The sequence below is a fragment of the Aristolochia californica genome, unplaced genomic scaffold (genome assembly GCF_029961685.1).
Source record: "Aristolochia californica isolate CCGP_79_NKW_82.1479 unplaced genomic scaffold, dmAriCali1.0.hap1 SCAF_4, whole genome shotgun sequence".
In the NCBI taxonomy this organism is placed as follows: domain Eukaryota; kingdom Viridiplantae; phylum Streptophyta; class Magnoliopsida; order Piperales; family Aristolochiaceae; genus Aristolochia; species Aristolochia californica.
This window is the reverse complement of record NW_027182103.1, coordinates 38,536,868-38,556,581: the sequence shown is the minus strand read 5'-3', so window position 1 is coordinate 38,556,581 and position 19,714 is coordinate 38,536,868. Positions and strand designations below refer to the sequence as shown.

Sequence of the window (19,714 nt, the reverse complement as noted above, 5' to 3'; positions counted from 1 at the left end):
AATTAACAAACATAAAATTTACAAGGGTATATCATGAGATATTTTCTTAATATTGTTGATAAAAAAGTTAAGCAAAAAGTTTGGCTTAAATCCAAATATTCGCATTCAATAATATACCAACATGACCTTTGATTTTTCCAATGCGAATATCTCCTTAAATATTGATCAAATTGACAAACAATTTATCCTTATGAAAGTAGACTTAAATACCTTTCAACCAAGTATAAATTATCATCATAAAATATGCTTCTTTTGAGATAAATAATCTGATTGATTTCAAATTCTGAAATCTGGCCAAACTAAGTACTCTTTCTTCTTTGGCCAGCATGACCATTGACTCTTATGAGATTGATATCTCCATCTAAAACCTCAAAAAGAGAATTGGTTGAATAGGTAAGAAAATAGACTTACATATATTTATTTTTATATATAATTTTCCATTTAAATTCCCATTCTTGATAGCATAAAATGGCTTGAAAGTTGACGCTTTCTACTATTGCATGAAACTTTTCTACTGCTTTACCTTTGCTACTTTAATGTCGATTTCTCTTTCTAGGAAAATCTTATTGCAATGATTATTTTTTGTTTGAAAACTAGAATCAAATATCGTTCCAACGGTATATAATTTTCCATATGAAAAAAAAGGAAAGAGAGTGCAACATCCAATGAAATATAGAACTTTGAGAAATAAAGGAAAAACGAGATTCTCCTCTTTTTTCTTTTTCTTTTTCTTCTTCTTCTTCTTCTTCCTCCCTTTCTTCTCAATCATTTTCTCCATCTTATTCTCCTTTTATATCTCAAATCATTTCCCACTCTGATACCATATTGAAACTTGGGATTCCATGATGTATAATCACTATAGAAGAGGATTAAGGGGTGAGAAAAAGAAGAAGAGTTGTGGATAGAAGGTTTTAGGAGGAACAAAGGAAGACTGGCGAATTTGGAGAAAAGAGGAGGAAGATTAGGGTAATGGACTCATCCAAACCCCCTTTGTAGAATTTAGAATCCCATGATAAGAACTTAAACTAAACTAAGAAGAAGAAAGAGAAAAAAGAGAGAAGAGATCAACCACCAAGGGAGAGAGCTTGGAAGGAGGAGAAGAGGGAGAGCGCCTACTAAGGGAGAGAGCTTGGACGAATTTTGGGAAAAGGAGGAGAGAGCTTGAATGCTCTACCTCTTAGCCAAAGCCTCTATTTATAGCTTTTGCAATGCCCTTTTAAGGCTACAACAATATAAAAAAAGAGACAAAAAAGACAAGTATTTACAACTTCATGCCATCTTTATGAGAAGTCTTGTTATTTACCCATATGTCACCTCTTAGATGTGTGAAATTTCTTTTCTTGGAAGTGTGGGCTTGAGCCCATTCTTCTAACACTTTTCTTGGACGTGTGGTCTTGAATCCACTGTTCTTACACTCCCCTTGAAGCAGTAGGAGGAGAAAAAGCATCATAGATACCTAGCTTGCCACATATAAAGGATAAGATCGTAGACGTAACCAGTTTTGTAAGAATATCTGCTACTTGCTCTTGTGATGAAACATTTTTTAGGGAGATTATACCCGCTTGAAATTTATCTCGTATAAAGTGGCAGTCCAGCTCAATGTGAGACATAGCCCTGTATTCTGCTTCTGCACTAGATCTTGTAACCACATTTTGCTTCTTACATCTCCATGTAACTAGGTTCCCTCCAACAAGAGTGTAATATCCAGAAATGGGCTTCCTATCATCAGGTGATCTAGCCCAATCCGCATATGAGAAACCTTCTATGTTGAAGTGGCCATTTTTCTTATAAAGCAATCATCTTCCTAGGGCTCCTTTTAAGTATCGTACTATTCTCTCCAAGATCTGCCAATAGGTAAGTTGTGGTTTATGCACGTACTGACTCACCACACTTACAACATATGATATATCTGGTCTAGTTACCGTGAGGTAGATAAGTTTGCCCACAAATGTTTGATATTTTCCAATGTCAATATCTTCTCCAGAACTTGCACATAATTTTACATTCACATCCATAGGTGTGTCAGTAGGGCAACACCCCATCATTCCCGTTTCTTCAAAGAGGTCCAAAATATACTTTCTCTGAGACAATATTATCCCATGTTTGGACTGAAGAACTTTTATGCTCATAAAATAATTTAGAAGTCCAAGATCTTTAGTTTTGAATTCATGACATATCATGTTTTTTACTTCTTGTATGTTATGCGCATCATTTCTAGTTAAGATAATATCATCAACATACACAACAAATAATATCTTACTTTTTGAGGTATCTTTAAAATATATCGAATGATCTACTGAGCACCGACGAAATCATAACCGTAGTAGTGTTTAGCTAAATTTATCAAACCAGGCTCGAGGGGACTTCTGAGCCCATATAAGGACTTCTTTAAGCGGCATATTGACTCCCCTTCAGCCACATAGATCCCTTTAATATTTGGGATTATGAGGAATTTATTTGTTCATGACTTTTATCATTAGTATCATTTGAAATGATTGTTTAGTTGATTTCATATATGATTTCACCATTCCATGCTTTGTATTGTCCTTATATATAGAAGGGTTTATAAGTCATATTTATTTATTACTATATATTTTTTAATATATTTATCTTATTTATTTTTTTATTCAGAGTGAGAGTTACGAAGTTTTATAATATTTAAAAAAATTAAACTTTTTTTTATTATTTTGATCAAGCTCTGATTTTTTTTATATTGAAATAATATCATAGCAACTTCAAGGAACCACCCAATATGTGCAAAGAACCATCTAGATGTAAAAATCTCTGTCCTAACTCTCTCACAATTATTTACTTTCACACACTAGGGCCAACAAGTGGAAGAGCACATATTATTACCGTCGACAAGATGACTCTAGTGTCACCATGAGTTTATAGAAAACTGTATAAAATATGAAAATTTACATTTGGAATGATTTAAACTTTTATAACTTATCTAAGATTAATTGGAATTAATTTTAAATTTAGGCATCTTTGACTGAGAGTTCAGAGCATTCTTTTACTTAAATAAACACTAAATTGTCAATGTAACAATCTTTTTTTTCATAGTAAAAATTTTCTCTTATTCTCCCAAGGAGTGGGCCATAAATGCCTGACCCACGTTAAATTCCAGTATCATTTTTTTTTTCTAATTTAAATTTTATTTTTACATATTTTATTAGATTATCACTAATTTTGGATTGTTAATCGATCTTATGATTGCTATTTGACAAACTCTATTAGTGACCCTTTGCAAACCAGGGAGCCAAGTTCACTATAGAGAACAGAAACGGCCACCTAAACTTCGAGCGATCCATCTATTCAGATTTTAGAACAGTCCAGTGCGGGGAGTATTCTTTTACCATGAAAGCACAGCAATATTAAAACGGAAGAAAACCCAACGTGACGCCTTTAATAGCTTCACCATCGTCGCCTTCATATAAACTAGCAAAAAAAGGGGATAAGCCAGTGAAGCTCAATTGCTTTCTGTTCACTGAATACATACAATTGATAACTGAGACTACCCTCTTCAGTCCATCTGAAGCAAATTGCTTAGCGTCCACTTTCAGATTCATGCAGTGTTTGGATTTTTCCCAAACACGCCTGAAGACTGTTTAAAATTACAAGTGGATGTGATTAAAAAACAGAGAGCAAAACAGAGGCCACATTGCTGCCAGAAAGCAGGAAACACGAATTAACAATTAAAGAAAGCAGTTTATCTTTTCCTGTGAAAGAGACTCTGAGTCCCAAAATATAAAACGGAGACGTTCAAAAAGTTCCATGAGGTTGAGAGTTCCAAAATTATTCTCTCTTCAAATAAGAGTAAACCAAGTTGCGAACCCAAACCAGAGTCTCGTTTCTTTTCTGTTATTGTAGTGATTCAAGAGCTCCTATTTGGGAACACCACAGTGTTGTAAAAGCCAAACTAGGATCTCAATAAAGAAGCTTTGCTGCGAGTTGCAGTGCCAGCTATTAGAAGTGGATAAGCTTCATGGGCTCTCTTATTCAGGACAACCTTTCCCCCCTCATTTTATAGCTTTACTTGCCTGCCCAATTCCCAACAGGTAACAACCTCCCATTTCAGACTTTCTTAAGCAATAACTCCTCTAGTACAAAACCCTTCAAGACTTGCAGCCGACTTATCTATTGCGAAGTACTGTACTAATGTACTAGCGAAATGAGTGTTGTTTGGTAACCATCCCAAACGTTAAGGCTAAATCATCTTCTTCAAACAGCCAACTGACTCAGACCGCGCTTTGTTTTCTTCTTCGGTATATATACCCATGACCACCACCACCATCAGCATCAGCATCAGCAGTGGCAAGCAAGGAGAACCCCTCGAACCCCATTTTACCAGAGTTTCTGCTTTGCACGTGACTTTATTTAATCAACATTTGAGTGCGGTTTACTTTAACTTTCTCCTAAACAAGTTCTTGATCGTTCATTAACGAATCATTTGTTTGGTTTAAAAGCGAGCAAAGACATTAAAAGCATAGGATGAAAAAATGATAGTTACAACGAAAGCGTTATTGAGGAAAATTAATAGTTTGATGAGTGTCAGTTTAGAATCTAAACACAGTAATTAACCTCGACTTTTCACTGTTTAGAGCGAATGAAAAGAAAAGAAACGCATGAGAATAACAAACATAAGATTAAACTCGTAAGAACAGAGAAGATACCGTATAGAAGAGAGAAATATGAGGAGACGTGAGCTGTCTTCGAAGAAAGAAAGCAGGACAGAAGCAGCTGGCGGGCGCTCAGGCGCTCGAGATCCCAAGTCTATCGAAAGAGAGCGGGTACACCCCTCTTCACGTGGCCTCATGCCGGCCTCGAAGACGTTAAAGACTAGACTGCCACGTCGCGGAACTGCTGCTTAGGACACTTGTCCCTGTAGCGGCAGCCTCAAATGGACCACCTCCTTTCAAGAACCAGTTCAAGGCGAGCACTCCACGTCGCGACAAAACCCGAACACAGTCGAAAAAGCTTTCTCGTAGCGATAAACGTCACCTGAAATGACTAAAACAACCCTCTTTCTTTTGTCGTTTATGTATGACCAATACGAAATTTTCTTTATTTTTTATCGGCCTTATCATTTTAATTGTTTATGACGTGACACGGAGGTGAAGATAGAAAAATGTAAACGGGAACGTAACACATTTAAATGTGATTTTTAAAATATTGAAAATGTTTACTTTATATAAGTCTTAGTCATGACTCTAATTTGTATTTTTCCATTAACATATAAAAATAAAAAAAAATAAAAAAGTTTCAACTCGTTGATATCCGGACAAAGTAAGAGGAAGCTTACACTCTTAACTCCAATTTATGAATTTGATCGTTGGTATCCAGTGAAGGGTGATTTGGTAACTTTAGGAAAGCAACGAGCGTCCGGACGAGGAGAGAGAAAAAAAAAAAAAAACTCCGTGACAACCTTATCCATTTCCCTCTTTATAAACGCAGGAGAAGTTCGCTACATACAAGCCAAAACCCAGGCTCTGGTAATCGAAGGCTCATGCCATGGCTGGGAAAAACTACTTGTCCAAGCCAGATTTTCGTTTCTTCACCGACGACGCGAGAATCTCAATGGTCTCCGATGCGGCATACTTCGAATTCGACGAGTCTGACCTGTGGAATTCCGGCGATACTCGCACAGAGTTCAAAAAGTCGATACCCAGTTCTCGAACCTCAAAGAAATCGGCGAAGAGGATCGACAACGGCGATCACACCTCGGCGTCGTCATTACCGGTAAATATCCCTGACTGGTCGAAGATTCTTCATGAGGATTACAGAAGCTCCAGAAGGGGTGATTTGGACCTAGTGGATGATGACGATGTGGGTGACGGAGACGATGCGCGCCTCCCGCCTCACGAATTTCTGGCAAAGCAATTCGCGAGGACCCGAATCGCCTCTTTTTCTGTTCACGAAGGGGCCGGGAGGACGTTGAAAGGCAGGGATTTGAGACGCGTGAGGAATGCGATTTGGGAGAAAACCGGGTTTGAGGATTAACAGAGTCAATAGTTTGTGAGAGAGGGTGGGGAGGGGAAATTTTTAAAAATTTCATTTTGACGGCTCTACAATTTTCCTTTTGTTTTGTTTTTTTTTTTTTTTTTTTTTTGTGGGTTATCAGAATATAGATTCCCTTTTTTGTTGTTTCTGAGAATGGTTTTCATCTGTTTCCTCTGGCCGATTAAGAGGAAATGATTCGCGGTTGTAATTTTAACTGAAAAAGATGAATGTTTTTCTATTCTCATAAATATAGTATTTTTTCCTTTTTCTCCTATTTTCTTTCTCAACTAGAACTTATTATCTCTCACAAATCGAAGAAAATAAAAGACAAGAAACGAACGAATTTATAATTTCCGATCGGTTCATCCTAAAGGGCATTGTGTACTGATCGTATCATCTTCTGCAGCCTCTTAGATATTGAAGTGACTGGCAGACAATGAAAAATTGCAAAAAGTTAATGATTCAAAGACTGTTCCAAGTCGAATCGAAGTTTTTCTGGTTTAAATTCATTGGTAAAGAAATCCCAATTATGCCTGTCAGTCACAAACCAGAGTTTCTTTTTCCTCATATTTTAAAAAAATCTGTAATCTGTAATCAGTGAGCGCCATCCCCTGTTTCCTGCCAGGTGCAGTGATAACTACATCCCACTCCCATTTTTCCCTCTACCAACGCAAAAATAAAAATAAAGATGGAGAGAGAGAGAGAGAAACCAGACAAAAGATGGGCCCACAGTATGGAGATCAAAACGCCGGTCAGTGGAAGGTGGAAGAGAACCGTCCGTGTTAAGCTGATGAAGGGATTTAGGGTTATCGGAATCGACAGGAGGGAGGGAGGGGATAGCGATTGGGGTGGTTGACTATTTCTTTATTTTGTCAAAAGTCCGCTGGTTCACCTCTCTTTATTCTTTTCTTTATCGTGAGTAACGATGGAATAGAATGGGATGACGCCATAATGGCATCCATCGCCCACAGACGCCTTCTCGGGACCGATACATTATTTTATCGACTTGAAATCTGCAAAAGCCTCTTTGAGTAGGGCCCCACGTGTATGGCGGATATGGCCTTCGAATGTGGATGTGATGTTGGTCATCATAAGCTGGGCACGAAACCGTGAGATCGGGAAATTTTTACGGAAGCTCGTAGCCGTTTCTTTAGCACTGGGGTTGGGTCTTACGGGCCCACGGACCCAAATGTCTTATCCCTCTGCTTTCTCAAGACAGCGACGGCGACAGATCCATCAGCGTCAGGCGAGCGAGACATTTATGTAATGTGAGTTTTGCAAAATGAAGGTCCAAAGTGTCTTTAATTACTGATTGATGGGTGCTAAAAAATTAGTCAAAGTCAATTACTTAATCAGATGCCGTGTGAAAAAGTTTAATTGCTTCCAGAGTTGGTCAAGGAACAAGTGGTAGCTTGGTTAGGATTTCGAGCGGAGTGAGTCCGTACTTGTTTTTCCAAGTCCATTACACGAGTGATTAAAAACGCGCTCGAAGGACAGAGAGAGCTAAAACGATTGAAAACGATTGGAAAAGAATATGTTTACCCGCGGACCTACGCGGCGAGAGAAATTGAGCAGCAACTTCCACACATGGCAGTCGTCATTCATTCGACAATTTATTCAATAAAATAAAATTTTGAAGTTTTTCGTCTGCTTTCCTCTTCAAATTAGGCTTTCGGTACTTTAAAAAAATATAAAAAATAATCGAACGAGTAAATTGTAACAATATATTTAATTAAAATATACTATTTAAACTCCAAATTAGGTAAAAAACATATTTACTATACAAATAAGTAAATTAATGTATAATTAAAATATATTAATATCTTAATTAATTAAATTATATATTATATTATTTAATGATTACTTTTTATTGTATATTAATTCAGTAATTACGTGAACCAATTAATTGGGTACATGATTAATTATAAAAAAATAACCTTAAAAATAAAAAAAATGAATATAATAATTTCAGTTATTAATTTATTAATAACATATTACATACTTTAACATAAAAAGGAATGATTAAACAAGAAAAATTGATCAAATATTAACTTTAACCCACTATATATTTTTACGTATTATTAACCAATAATATTTTTTTTAAATTTAAAACCATTGATTTTATTAATGGGTTAAGTAAACCAAAATAATTGATCAAATGCTTGACTAAATAATATTTTAATTACCACTATTAAATCACTAATATAATATAGTAATTAAAAAAATATAATGAATAAATAAAAAATTTATTTTATTAATAACACAAGATGGATTATTTATGTGGTATTAATCAATAATATATTTCTACAAAATTAAAAATAATTAATTTATCAAATGCATATTTTAACAATATTTTATTTACCAGACTTATATATCTAGTTTAATATAGTAATACAATTTATTAAAAATAATAAATAAATAAATTTACATCTTTATTAATAACCTAAAAAAGATTATTCAAATAACGAGTTTATACATTTAATATTAAAATCATCAAGTTACAAGTTTAGTACATATGAACGACACATGTTCAAAAGCAATAAGATACAACCATCATTTATCATTCTACATGCAAGTCATTATGTCATCCTGAAATTGTGCGGCTCTTGTGGATTCTAATGTACACTGCCTCCGAATGCTCGTTCATTGAGTTTCCTCATCCACAAGACCATCGATGTTTGCATCATCCGTTGCACCTAATTGGATCCCATCACCTCCTCCACCGAGCTCGTCACCCAAATCATCATCTTCCAATTCAAATATATCATTGTAATCCTCTTCACTTATATAATTGTGTAATATGTAACAAACAATTACAATTTTTGTCAAAATCTTAAAAGAAAACGGAGGAACGCCTTTCAACATTTGAATTCGAGCTTTTAAAGCACCAAAAGTCCGCTCAATAGTATCTCGCTAAGATGAGTGCCTTTGCTTGAATAATTCGTTTTCATTTCTGGGAATATTATCTCCAAATTCTTGCAGATAATACCAAGTTCCTCAATATGGAGCTAAAAATGCTGGAAGATTTGCATAACCAGCATTAACTAGATAATATTTACTTACAATAGAAATTATATTCTACATAAAATAATTGAATATAAAATAGATAAAAATTACCGCATAAAAATTTATTATTTACCTTGAGGTACAAATAGTCTATCTCGGTGAGTCTATGCGTCATTTAGTACACATGAATCAACTGTTGATCCCTCCCATCCTGCAAATACATGTGAATTGCATGTCAACTACACATGGTGCCATCACATTTTGTGAGAGATGGCCCCTTCTACTCAAGAACCTTTATTGTTCTTCAAGTGGGATGTTCGCTTTGATATGAGTTCCATCAATAGCTCCAATACAATCCTAATTATACCATTTCAATTAATATTGACTAAATATGTATATTAATTTGAAATTGTTTAGTTAGAAGGCAAGTGATGTTAACTTGAAGTATGGATAAAACATTGAACTATTTAAAATCTGAAGACCGTTTGATGTAATCAGAGCGAAGTTTAAGAATAACATCCAACACCTTATTGAATACCTACATACGGTCGAGTTCGATCTGTCAAACATCTTTGTTGTGACACTATAGGATTGTTGTTAACCAAAAGTTAGGAGGAAATATGCAAGTTGATCTTCCACTGAGATGGTCTTTGTGGCTAATAAAAACCCTCTACATTAAGTATCTCGACCAATTTGCGAAATATAATTTGATTCATCCTGTAAACATTTCAAAATTTAACAGGTGAATTGTTTAGTGCCTTTTACAAATACAACGGACCATTAATCCCATAAGAACGGTACACGTCCATCGCAATGGCAGAGATAGTATCTTCCTATGGCAACAAGAATACATATGAATCCAATAATAGTTACAACCTTTTCTTCGTCTGTCATAATATCCATGGAAATATGCAAATCCAATCACCTAAAAGTCATAAACACAAATAAACATCAATCTTCAATCATAACCTATTTTCAATCACACATCCACACAACCATATTCATCCACATTCCCACATATTTATACCTTCGCTCTCACTTCCTACCTTCAATCACAACCCTATGCAACCATATCCATTTAATTGTCCACATCCATACTCATCCACCATATTCATCCACACAATATATTAAGACAACAATCATATAAAATAAAGATATTAACCATACTGATAAGTCTTGCAACTTCATAATTCAAACATCATCATTAATATATAACAATCTTCCCAAAGAAGATATTATACTTAAAACGCATTACAAAAATTTTGTTGCACAATATTTAAGCCACTCGACAAGCTCTTCCATTGTTATCTCCGTAAACATGACCTTCTTACTTGGCATATCCAACCATTCAGGAGCATAATACTTCATGTCGACCAGCAGGTCCGGGATTTCCCTGAGTGCTTTGACCCAATCTCTTTCGACATTGCCCTCTTTAGGCTTGATAACATTATTCAATTCCTGAGCAATGTCCTTAATTGCATCAATGAATCTACTAGTGTCATCAGCGGACAATTCACTTATCTTTCTACGACGACTTGAAGATGACGGGTTACTTCTTTGTGATTGCTCAGTTGTTGACTCATTTTTGCTAATGAATGGAGATGGACTTTCCCTAACTACATCAACATCCTCAAGCTCGTCCATCGGGACATGTTCTAATTCACAGAGGAGTTCATCGCTCAGATCTACAGAAGTTATACTTGTTGTCCCCATGGTTATTGAGTTTTCCACTACCACAACTAATTTGTCATAAAAGGGTGCCACGTCTATACTTTTTAGCATCTTTATGCACCTACAAGAATAAAACATCTTTTAGACATCTTAGAATAGAGTTCTAGTAATGCGAAAAATATACAACATATTTTATAGTACATCATGATTTACTGACCTTTATGTAATTTTGCCATACAGAATGACATGCAGTAACACACTGTGTGGTTGCATCCCAACCGAACCCACTAGTGTTGAGACAGCTCGTTACCGTTTGGTATATTTTCTTCCATGATCTTGTTCGATTATTGAGATGCTAAACAATTTTCTTATTGACTGTGTCTTCATTGAACTTATTGACTGTGTCTTCATTGAACTTATTGACACAGTCCATATATACCTCATGTTTCCAAACCCCGTTGGCCAACTTGTTTCCTATATTGACCTGCTCAACCAAGAGATCGAACATTTTGATGTCTTCTTCGAAGGTCCAATTGTCATAAGATCGAGCAATTTGTGGTTTTCTTACAACCATTTATAATCTAAATCCAAGATGATCCTCATGGAAAAAACTTTATCACACAACCATTACCCGTCACGGAAACACAAACCACAAAAAATAAAATACCATTTTAAGGGATATGGCCACACTAGAGACAGATGCTTTCACCTAAAAGAATGCTCTATATGTGGTAGATTGGGCCACTCTCGCGAAAGATGTTATAAAGCTAATGAGAATAGGGCTAACCAAGCCTTAATGAGTGATATAAAGGTAGATCAAGCTACCACAACAACTCCAAAGTATACTATTACTGATAAAGACTGAACTAATCCAGAAAATGAAGACCATGATGGGGTCCTCCCCAAGTACTTCTTCAACAACCGTTGCCACCACCGCTTCAGGTAAGTTTTTTGCCTCCTCTTCATCCTGGATAATTGACTCAGGAGCCTCCGAGCATCTTACAGGTAACAAATATCTACTATACTCAATTTCTCCATGTCTTTCACATAAATTTGTTACCATTGTTGATGGTTCACAAACTAAAGTTCAAGGGAAAGGATCCACTTCTGTTACACCATCACTTCTGCTCACTGATATCCTTTTCGTTCCTACTTTCCCTTTGAATCTTTTATCGATTAGTCAGCTCACCAAACATTTTAATTGCTCTATCACTTTTTCACCCACTTCATGTGTGTTTCATTTTCTTACAACAAAGTGGGTGATTGGTGGAGGCCGTGAACAAGGGGGACTCTACTACTTGGATGTGCCACAAATATATATTGCATCTACCTGTGACACTAAATGGTTATGGCACAACCAGTTGGGACATCCATTCGCCCAATCTCTTCATCATTTTTTTCCTAAAGCGCGATCGGACCTTCATTGTGAGTGAGTAAACATCAGAGTTCTACATACTCACCTCATCTAGAAATTAAAAGTGTCTCTCCTTTTTCGTTAATTCATACTGATGTATGAAGACCCTTGAGTGTCTCCAACATTTCTCACGTGTAATATTTTATTACATTCATTGATGACTTCACTCGTACCACTTGGTTATTTTTGTTTAAAAAGCATTTTGAAATACCATTGATATTTAAATCTTTTCATGCAATGGTACTTACTCAGTTTGGGCATAAAATTAAAGTCTTTCGATCGGATAATGCCAAAGAATACACATCCAAAGATCTTGACTTGTTTTGTCAAGAAAATGGCATTATTCATCACACATCATGTGCTTACACCCTCAACAAAATGGTGTAGCCAAACGGAAGATCCGTCATTTTCTTGAGGTAGCTCACGGTTTACTATATGTCATGAAAGTTCCATATTTTTATTGGCCACATGTAGTTGCTACTGCATGTTTTTTTATAAACCGGTTACCCTCTTCCGTTCTTGGTAAAAAATCTCCGTACTCTCTATTATTACCTGATGATGATCATTTTTCACTGCCTTTGAGAGTCTTCGATTGTCAATGTTTTGTCCATATTTCCTCCCCAAAACACAGTAAACTTGATCCCAAATCTATGAAGTGTATCTTCTTAGGATACTCTTGCACACCAAAGGGTTATGTTTGCTATAATCCCTCTCTTCAACATTTACTTGTGTCTCGGGATGTCACATTTTTTAAAAGCCTCCATATTATTCTGATATTGCTCCTCCAGGTTTATCTTCTGTACCAGATTCTCCACGACCGATTGTGCCTCGCGCTATAGAAACTACTCATCACCCATAAACATTGGCTAACAGCACACCTACTGAGTTGTCGGATCCTACCGAGGTAAGTCCATCTTCTCCGATTATTTTTGGCCCAGAATATGATACTCGTCCTATTGCTGTTAGAAAAGAGCCCAGATCATGCACCATGCCTTCTACTTCTCATCCCATAACAAACTTTGTGTCTCATCATCGTCTATCCCCCGTTTGTTGTTAATTTTTATCGGCTATTTCCTTCGTACATGTACCACAATCCTATCAAGAGGCTCTCAAACATTCAGGGTGGAAGGCGGCTTTGGATGAAGAAATGCAAACTCTTTATGAAAATCAAACATGGGCTCTAGTCCCCCTTCCTTCAGATAAGAAACCCGTCAATTGCAAATGGGTATTTACGGTGAAACACAATCCAGATGGGTCCGTGGCTCGGTTGAAAGCTCACCTCTTTGCTAAATGCTATACACAATGTTATGGCATTGATTATGAAGAAACCTTCTCTCCAGTGACTAAATTAAACTTGGTGCGTTTGTTATTATCCCTTGCAGCTAATTCTTCTTGGTAGGTATAACAACTTGATGTAAAAAATATTTTTTTTCTGAATGGGTATGTGGTTGAGGGGGAGTCCGTATGTCGACTATAAAAATCTATTTATGGTCTCAAGCAGTTGCCTCGTGCATGGTTTGGAAATTTTAGCCAAGCAATCATACGGGCCAGATTTCAAAGATGCTCTGGAGATCACTTTGTCTTTATTAAAGACACAATGAAGAGCAAGGTAATTCTAGTTGTATATGTTCATGTCATTATTATAACTGACAGTGATCCCGAGGGCATCCAAAAGACAAAAGAAAGGATATTTACTGAATTCAAGACAAAGGATCTTGGACTGATCAAATATTTTTTGGGTATTAAAGTACTACAATCCAGACATGGAATTCTATTATCTCAAAGGAAGTGTGTCCTTGACCTACTGGAGGAGACCGGGATGTTGGAATGTAGACCAGTAGAAACTCCTATGAACTCGAATACAAAATTATGTAAAAGTACTGAAGAAGAAGTAAATGTCAAAAATTATCAAAGATTGATGGGAAGACTTATTTATCTCTGCGTAACGAGGCCAAATATCTCATATGCAGTCAGTGTGGTAAGTCAATATATGCACAAACCACAACTCAGTCATTTGCAAGCACTAGAATGGATGTTACGATATCTAAAAGGAGCACCAGGAAGAGGGCTCCTCTATAAAAATCATGGACACTTCAACATCAAATGATTCTCAAATGCAGACTGGGTTGGATCCCCGGATGACAAAAAAATCTACTTGGGGATATTGTATGATGGTTGGAGGAAACTTGGTTCCATGGAGGAGCAAGAAACATAATGTAGTTGCAAGGTCTAGTGCAGAAGCAGAGTACAAAGCCATGGCACACACAGTCAGTGAACTCCTATGGATCAGATCTCTCTTAATTGAACCGGGTTTTTACAAAGAAACTCCTATGAATCTATATTGTGATAATCAGATTGTAATTCACATCACATCAAATCCAGTCTTCCATGAGAGAACAAAGCATATAGAAATAGATTACCACTTCATACGAGAAAAATTCACTACCGGCATCTTATCTCTCCTGCATGTATCTTCACAAAACTGGGTTGTAGCATTCTCACCAAACCAGACACTCACAAAATTTTGTCCAACATCTTCAACAAGTTGGACATCTACAATGTTTTCTCACCCCCAACTTGAGGGGGAGTGTTACAATGTGAAACCCACCATGGCCCCACAAGCTAGTGAGACCCACCATGAGCTCGAGAGGTGTCAACAAGAGTTCTCATACAAAGTGGCTCTACCTAAGAGATAAGGAACATGTGCTGGAATAAAATAGAAGATTTGTAGATCAAGTGGGACCCAAAGATACCATGAGCTGGTATCTCTATCTACATGAGCTGGAAGATCACGTGGAACCCACAAGATAAGACCAAGAGTTGGCTTTCTATCTTGATTCATGTCCTTAAAGAAGGTGTTTGTAGTTGAGTTAAATTAGTCTCTTACATAGATAATGTAATCTTATCATGATAGGCTTATCTGGAAGAGTTCTAGTTGGAATGTAATTAGAAATCCTAAAATTACTTGTACATGGACTCTATCACCTCCTCAAATATAAATAGAGATAATTGTAACTCGGAATTCATCAAGCAAATTCTTTTTTTTTCTTCTCTCTCGTGTGAAGTGTTCTCTCTATACTCTCTTTTATTTTCCTTCTCTTCTCTCTCTACCCGAGAGTTCTTCTCTTTTTTCATTCTCTCTTCCCTTGCTCGAGGTATTATTCATAGGATTATAAATTCAACATGAAATAACCGCAGCGAGTCCATCCTTGAATAAGGAGACTGTACACCAAATAATAAGTTGGAACCTAATAATAACCTGCTTGTAAATGATGAAGCAAGAAAGTAATTTCCAAGCCTTGGTAAACTTCAAGTCGAGAGCTACGGATCCTCTTAGGTCTAGCAAGGGCTAATAATCAACTTAAGAAAGAATAGATAAAGTACAAACTCACAAAAAAAAATTTTGAATCATCATATCACCAAAACTTAGCCCGAGACGTCCTTCCTTCGTAAATTAAGCTAGCCTGAGTTGATGATGGGCTTAGGTCAATTTTCCATCTCAATTTTTCATCCACTAATTAAGGAGGCTAGAAGTAAGAACTTCACAATAGGTCAAATATCAATTGGCCTAATTTGGTTTAAGAAGAACCAAACCAAATCAAAGAGCCCAAGTAAGTGAAAACTTGAACCAACTCGGCTCAAGGAAGAATCTGAGCCCAATCTTCCAATTTCAACTTGAACTAAATTATTGACTTCAGTCAATTAATCATGCACTTAATTAATTAAAATCTTGGTTTGCCAAAAAATCATATCATAAGGATGATTATCAAATTAACAAACAAATCATGATCTTGAGAAGATCTTTCATAAAATCAGCCACTTCCAAAAATATAAATAAGGAAATTTTCCCTTGTATTATGGCACCGTTTACCAAAAAATCAATCTTTCCTTGCTTTAATACTAAGGATATCAAATTAGATTCTTATCATCTTTCCAAATCACAAACAAATTCTCACAAAATTGGTGGCTGGCCAAAAAGGTTCATAATTCAAAATAGGAACACTTCTTTTCTTTGACAAATAAATCAGGAAATTTTCAAAAAATAAGATGATCTTCTAAAGATTCTTTCCAGATATTGTTAGTCAAAAAATAGAAAATTTTTAGAGGTAGATAATGAGATACTTTCCTGATATTTTTGATCAATAACAACAACTCAAAAAATGAACCAAAAAATTTGGCTTAAATTCGGATCTTCGCATGCAACCAGATACCAGCATGACCTTTGATTCTTTCAATGTGAATATCTCTTTCAATATAGATCATATTGACATAAAATTTTCTACTTATGAAACTAGACATAAATAAGTTTCAACTAAGTATAATTTAATTTTATAAAATATACTTATTTTGAGATAAATAATCTGATAGATTTCGAACTCTGTAATCTGGTCGAACTGAGTACCCTTTCTCCTTTGGCTAGAATGACCATTGATTCTTCATATATTGATATCTCCATATAAAAAAATCAAATTGAGAATTGGTTGAATAGGTAATAAAATAGACTTAAAAATATTTCTTTTGATATATAATTCTCCATAAAAATTCTCATTTTTTAGGGCATAAAACAGCTTGAAAGTTTAAGCTTTCTATTGTTGCACAAACGTTTCTACTGCTTGATTCTTCAGATATCAATTTATCTTTCTAGAAAAATCTAATCTCAATGATTATTTTTGAGTTGGAAACTAGACTTAAATATATTTCCATTGACATATAATTTTCTATGGAAAATATGGTAAGAGATTTAAAATTCCAATGAAAAATATGAATTGGGAAAGAAGACTTAAAGGAAAAACGAGAAACTCCTCTTGTTTCTTTTTCTTTTTCTTTTTCTTCTCCATCTTCTTATCCTTTTCCATCTCATATCTTTCCCTACTCTGATACCATGTTGAATTTAGGATCCCATGATTACAACCTCGAGCAAAGTAAGAGAGTGAGAGGAGAAGAAAAGAAGAAGATAAGAGAAGAGAGAAAGGGGGACAGAGATCCTTTAGCCTAAGAGAGATCTTGGAGGAATTAAGATAAGGGGAGAGAGCTTGAATGCTCTACCCAAACCAAGGGCTTCTATTTATAGTTTTTGAGAGGATGTTACAATATCCATAATGTCCTTAGGGCTACAAGCTTTACATAAGAAAAGACATAAGTAGACATGTTCCTCCTTGACTAATTATATCCTTGTGCCATTTTTATGAGAATCCTTCTTATTTACCATGATTCCACCTCTCTTGGACGTATGGGTCTTCCTTGGTCTATTGGGCTTGAGCCCAACTTCCACACACTTGGACGTGTGGGTCTTCCTTGGTTGTGTGGGCTTGAGTCTTCTCGTTGTCTTCTTCCTTGTTGGTGTTTCTTCAAGAGACGTTCTTCAAATGTGCTTGAGGGCTTGAGTTTAGGTTTGAAGCTGTAGACCTTGAGATGCATTTAATCTTGAAGGTGAAGTATCTGAAATATTTAGATTTTCAAGTTTTTAGTTCAATTAATTTTTTTTATCATCAAAAACAATATAGGAGTCAACCTGTGGGCAACAATCTCCCCCTTTTTTATGATGACAAAACCTAACTAGGTAAACTAAAAATTTGCACTTCCCTAAGGGTTGGAGTTAAGTAAATGAGACAATTTTAACATAAGCTCCCTCTTAATCATTACATAGATTGTTTTAGAACTTTTAAGACAAATCTTATGCTTTCTATTTTTGTGAGCTCCTAGGTCTTTTGATCCAAGATCCCAATTTTTCTCTCCCTTTTTGTCGTACTAAAAAACATAGGCACTAAAATGCATAGGATAGACAAAAAGTGGCTCCAAGGCCATATTATAAGATTTTCAATGCTTTACAAAAATAATGTGTACACAATATAAAAGTTAATACATACAAGTATATCATCAAAACATGTATAAATGGAGTCAAAAAGATGGGTGGATCCTTGGTCAACTAAGCTGGAGGCAAGAATCGGTTTGAGGATGGTCTCGAGGTGGAGCTTGATCTTCTATTGTCTTGTCTTCAACTCATCCAATGTACATAAGATAGCTAAACGGGTAGCCTTGACATCATCCATGGCATCCTCTAATGCTAATAGTCGATCGGTGAATGACGAGTTGCCTTCTTCTGTTCTTCTCCTCTTCATAAACTCACACTGGTCTGTGGGAGGCTTTGGACTTAACTCATCTGTGGTTGCTGCATGTTGGGAGGTGATTCCTTTGGTATCTTCTCCTTTTGAATCCATTGACCTTGCCACATCGCAAAGCCAAACTTTCCAACCTTTAGGCCATCCTACTGACCATGAAGTATTCCATAATCCAATGGAACTTTCTATAAGATCGCCATCAACCAGAAGATGTCGGTCATTGTGAGTTGTGAGAAGGTGCCCTTCCTTGGATTGAGTAAGTGAGTCACAATCTCAATGGAGAATCCATGAAGCATGGTGAGGTACTGTATTCTGACCTCATAGGAACTCCCAGTTGTCTATCCAAAAACTTCGAAGATATCTTATTGAATATTTTGTGGGAGGTCCTCGTGAAGATCTGTCGACCAATCTTGTTTGACATATCTCGTCATGCACATGACAATGGTGCCAGGGAGGTCATTTAGTGTAGAAGTCTGAATAAAAATAGGTATTCTATTCACATAGGAAGAAATCATGATGCTATGAAGCCCAAGCTCCTCAATTTCTAAATTTGTGTAAAACACCTTCACAAGAAGGGGATACACTGGCTCCTCTCTCTCCAATAAGCCTCTATACGGCTGGAAGAGCTCTACAAATCCTTCAATTTCCCTCTCACAAAAGGGAATGTCAACTCTGGTCGGCTCAACGACACTTTTAGCAGCAAAGGTGGAGAAATACTTTTCACGTAGTTGTCTTGTATGGAAGTACTCCCTCCAATTCTGTATTTCCACACAAGTATTGCTCCTTTTTACTTGGAGTCAACTTATTTACATTGACCTTCATCCTAACCATTTTTGCTCGGTTCGATTTTGAGAGAAAGTGTGAAAATGAGGGTTTTAGCCTTGGATTTGATGAGAAATCTCTCAAAATTGAAGATGGAATGAAGGTATGGGGCCATTGGAGCTCTAGAAATTCGTTGGAAAGAGTTTTGGAATGATTTGAGATGAAAAGCAGGGTTAAAAATTTGATTTTGACTCTTCATCTTCTCTGTTCATACCATGAAGGATCAATCAATTTATTTCGATTGATCGATCACGCGCTTAAGTTGATCAATCAATTAATAGGCATTGATCGATTAATGACCTGTGCAAAGAGACTGAAATGTAATCTTTTGATTTCCACTTCACTCTATTGGAAATACAATGATGTGATGTGTTCATTAAGCTCAAAATTTTCAGCCTAAGTGAATCAAGGAGGGTTGCTCATGCCTAGTTCTCTCGAAGCTTAGAGAAAAAGTCAAATCCTAATGGCTCTGTAAAGATATTTGCTAATTGTTTTTCAGTGGGGATATATTCAATCTTAATAACCCTGGTTTGAACCAGCTCTCTGATAAAGTGATGTCTAATTTCTATGTGTTTTTATCGAAAGTGGTGAACCGGATTCTTACTTAGACTTATGGCATTCATGTTGTCACAATGGACTAAATTTTTTTTTTGCTCTTAAGTCATAGTCATCTAGCTAT

General features: G+C 36.0%; 2 protein-coding genes across 2 annotated transcripts; both read left to right on the top strand.

The window, feature by feature from the left end:
• The first annotated feature begins 5,490 nt into the window (after positions 1-5,490).
• On the top strand, positions 5,491-6,277 carry LOC137963915 (protein S40-4-like). The gene has a single exon (XM_068811146.1). The coding sequence runs from the start codon at positions 5,515-5,517 to the stop codon at positions 6,001-6,003; it is 489 nt and encodes a 162-aa protein (XP_068667247.1). The 5' UTR covers positions 5,491-5,514; the 3' UTR covers positions 6,004-6,277.
• Positions 6,278-13,691: 7,414 nt separating this feature from the next.
• On the top strand, positions 13,692-17,090 carry LOC137963314 (uncharacterized mitochondrial protein AtMg00810-like). The gene is made up of 4 exons (XM_068810450.1): positions 13,692-13,758; positions 13,843-14,072; positions 14,155-14,451; positions 17,013-17,090. The coding sequence occupies exons 1-4, from the start codon at positions 13,692-13,694 to the stop codon at positions 17,088-17,090; spliced, it is 672 nt and encodes a 223-aa protein (XP_068666551.1).
• The last annotated feature ends 2,624 nt before the right edge of the window (positions 17,091-19,714 follow it).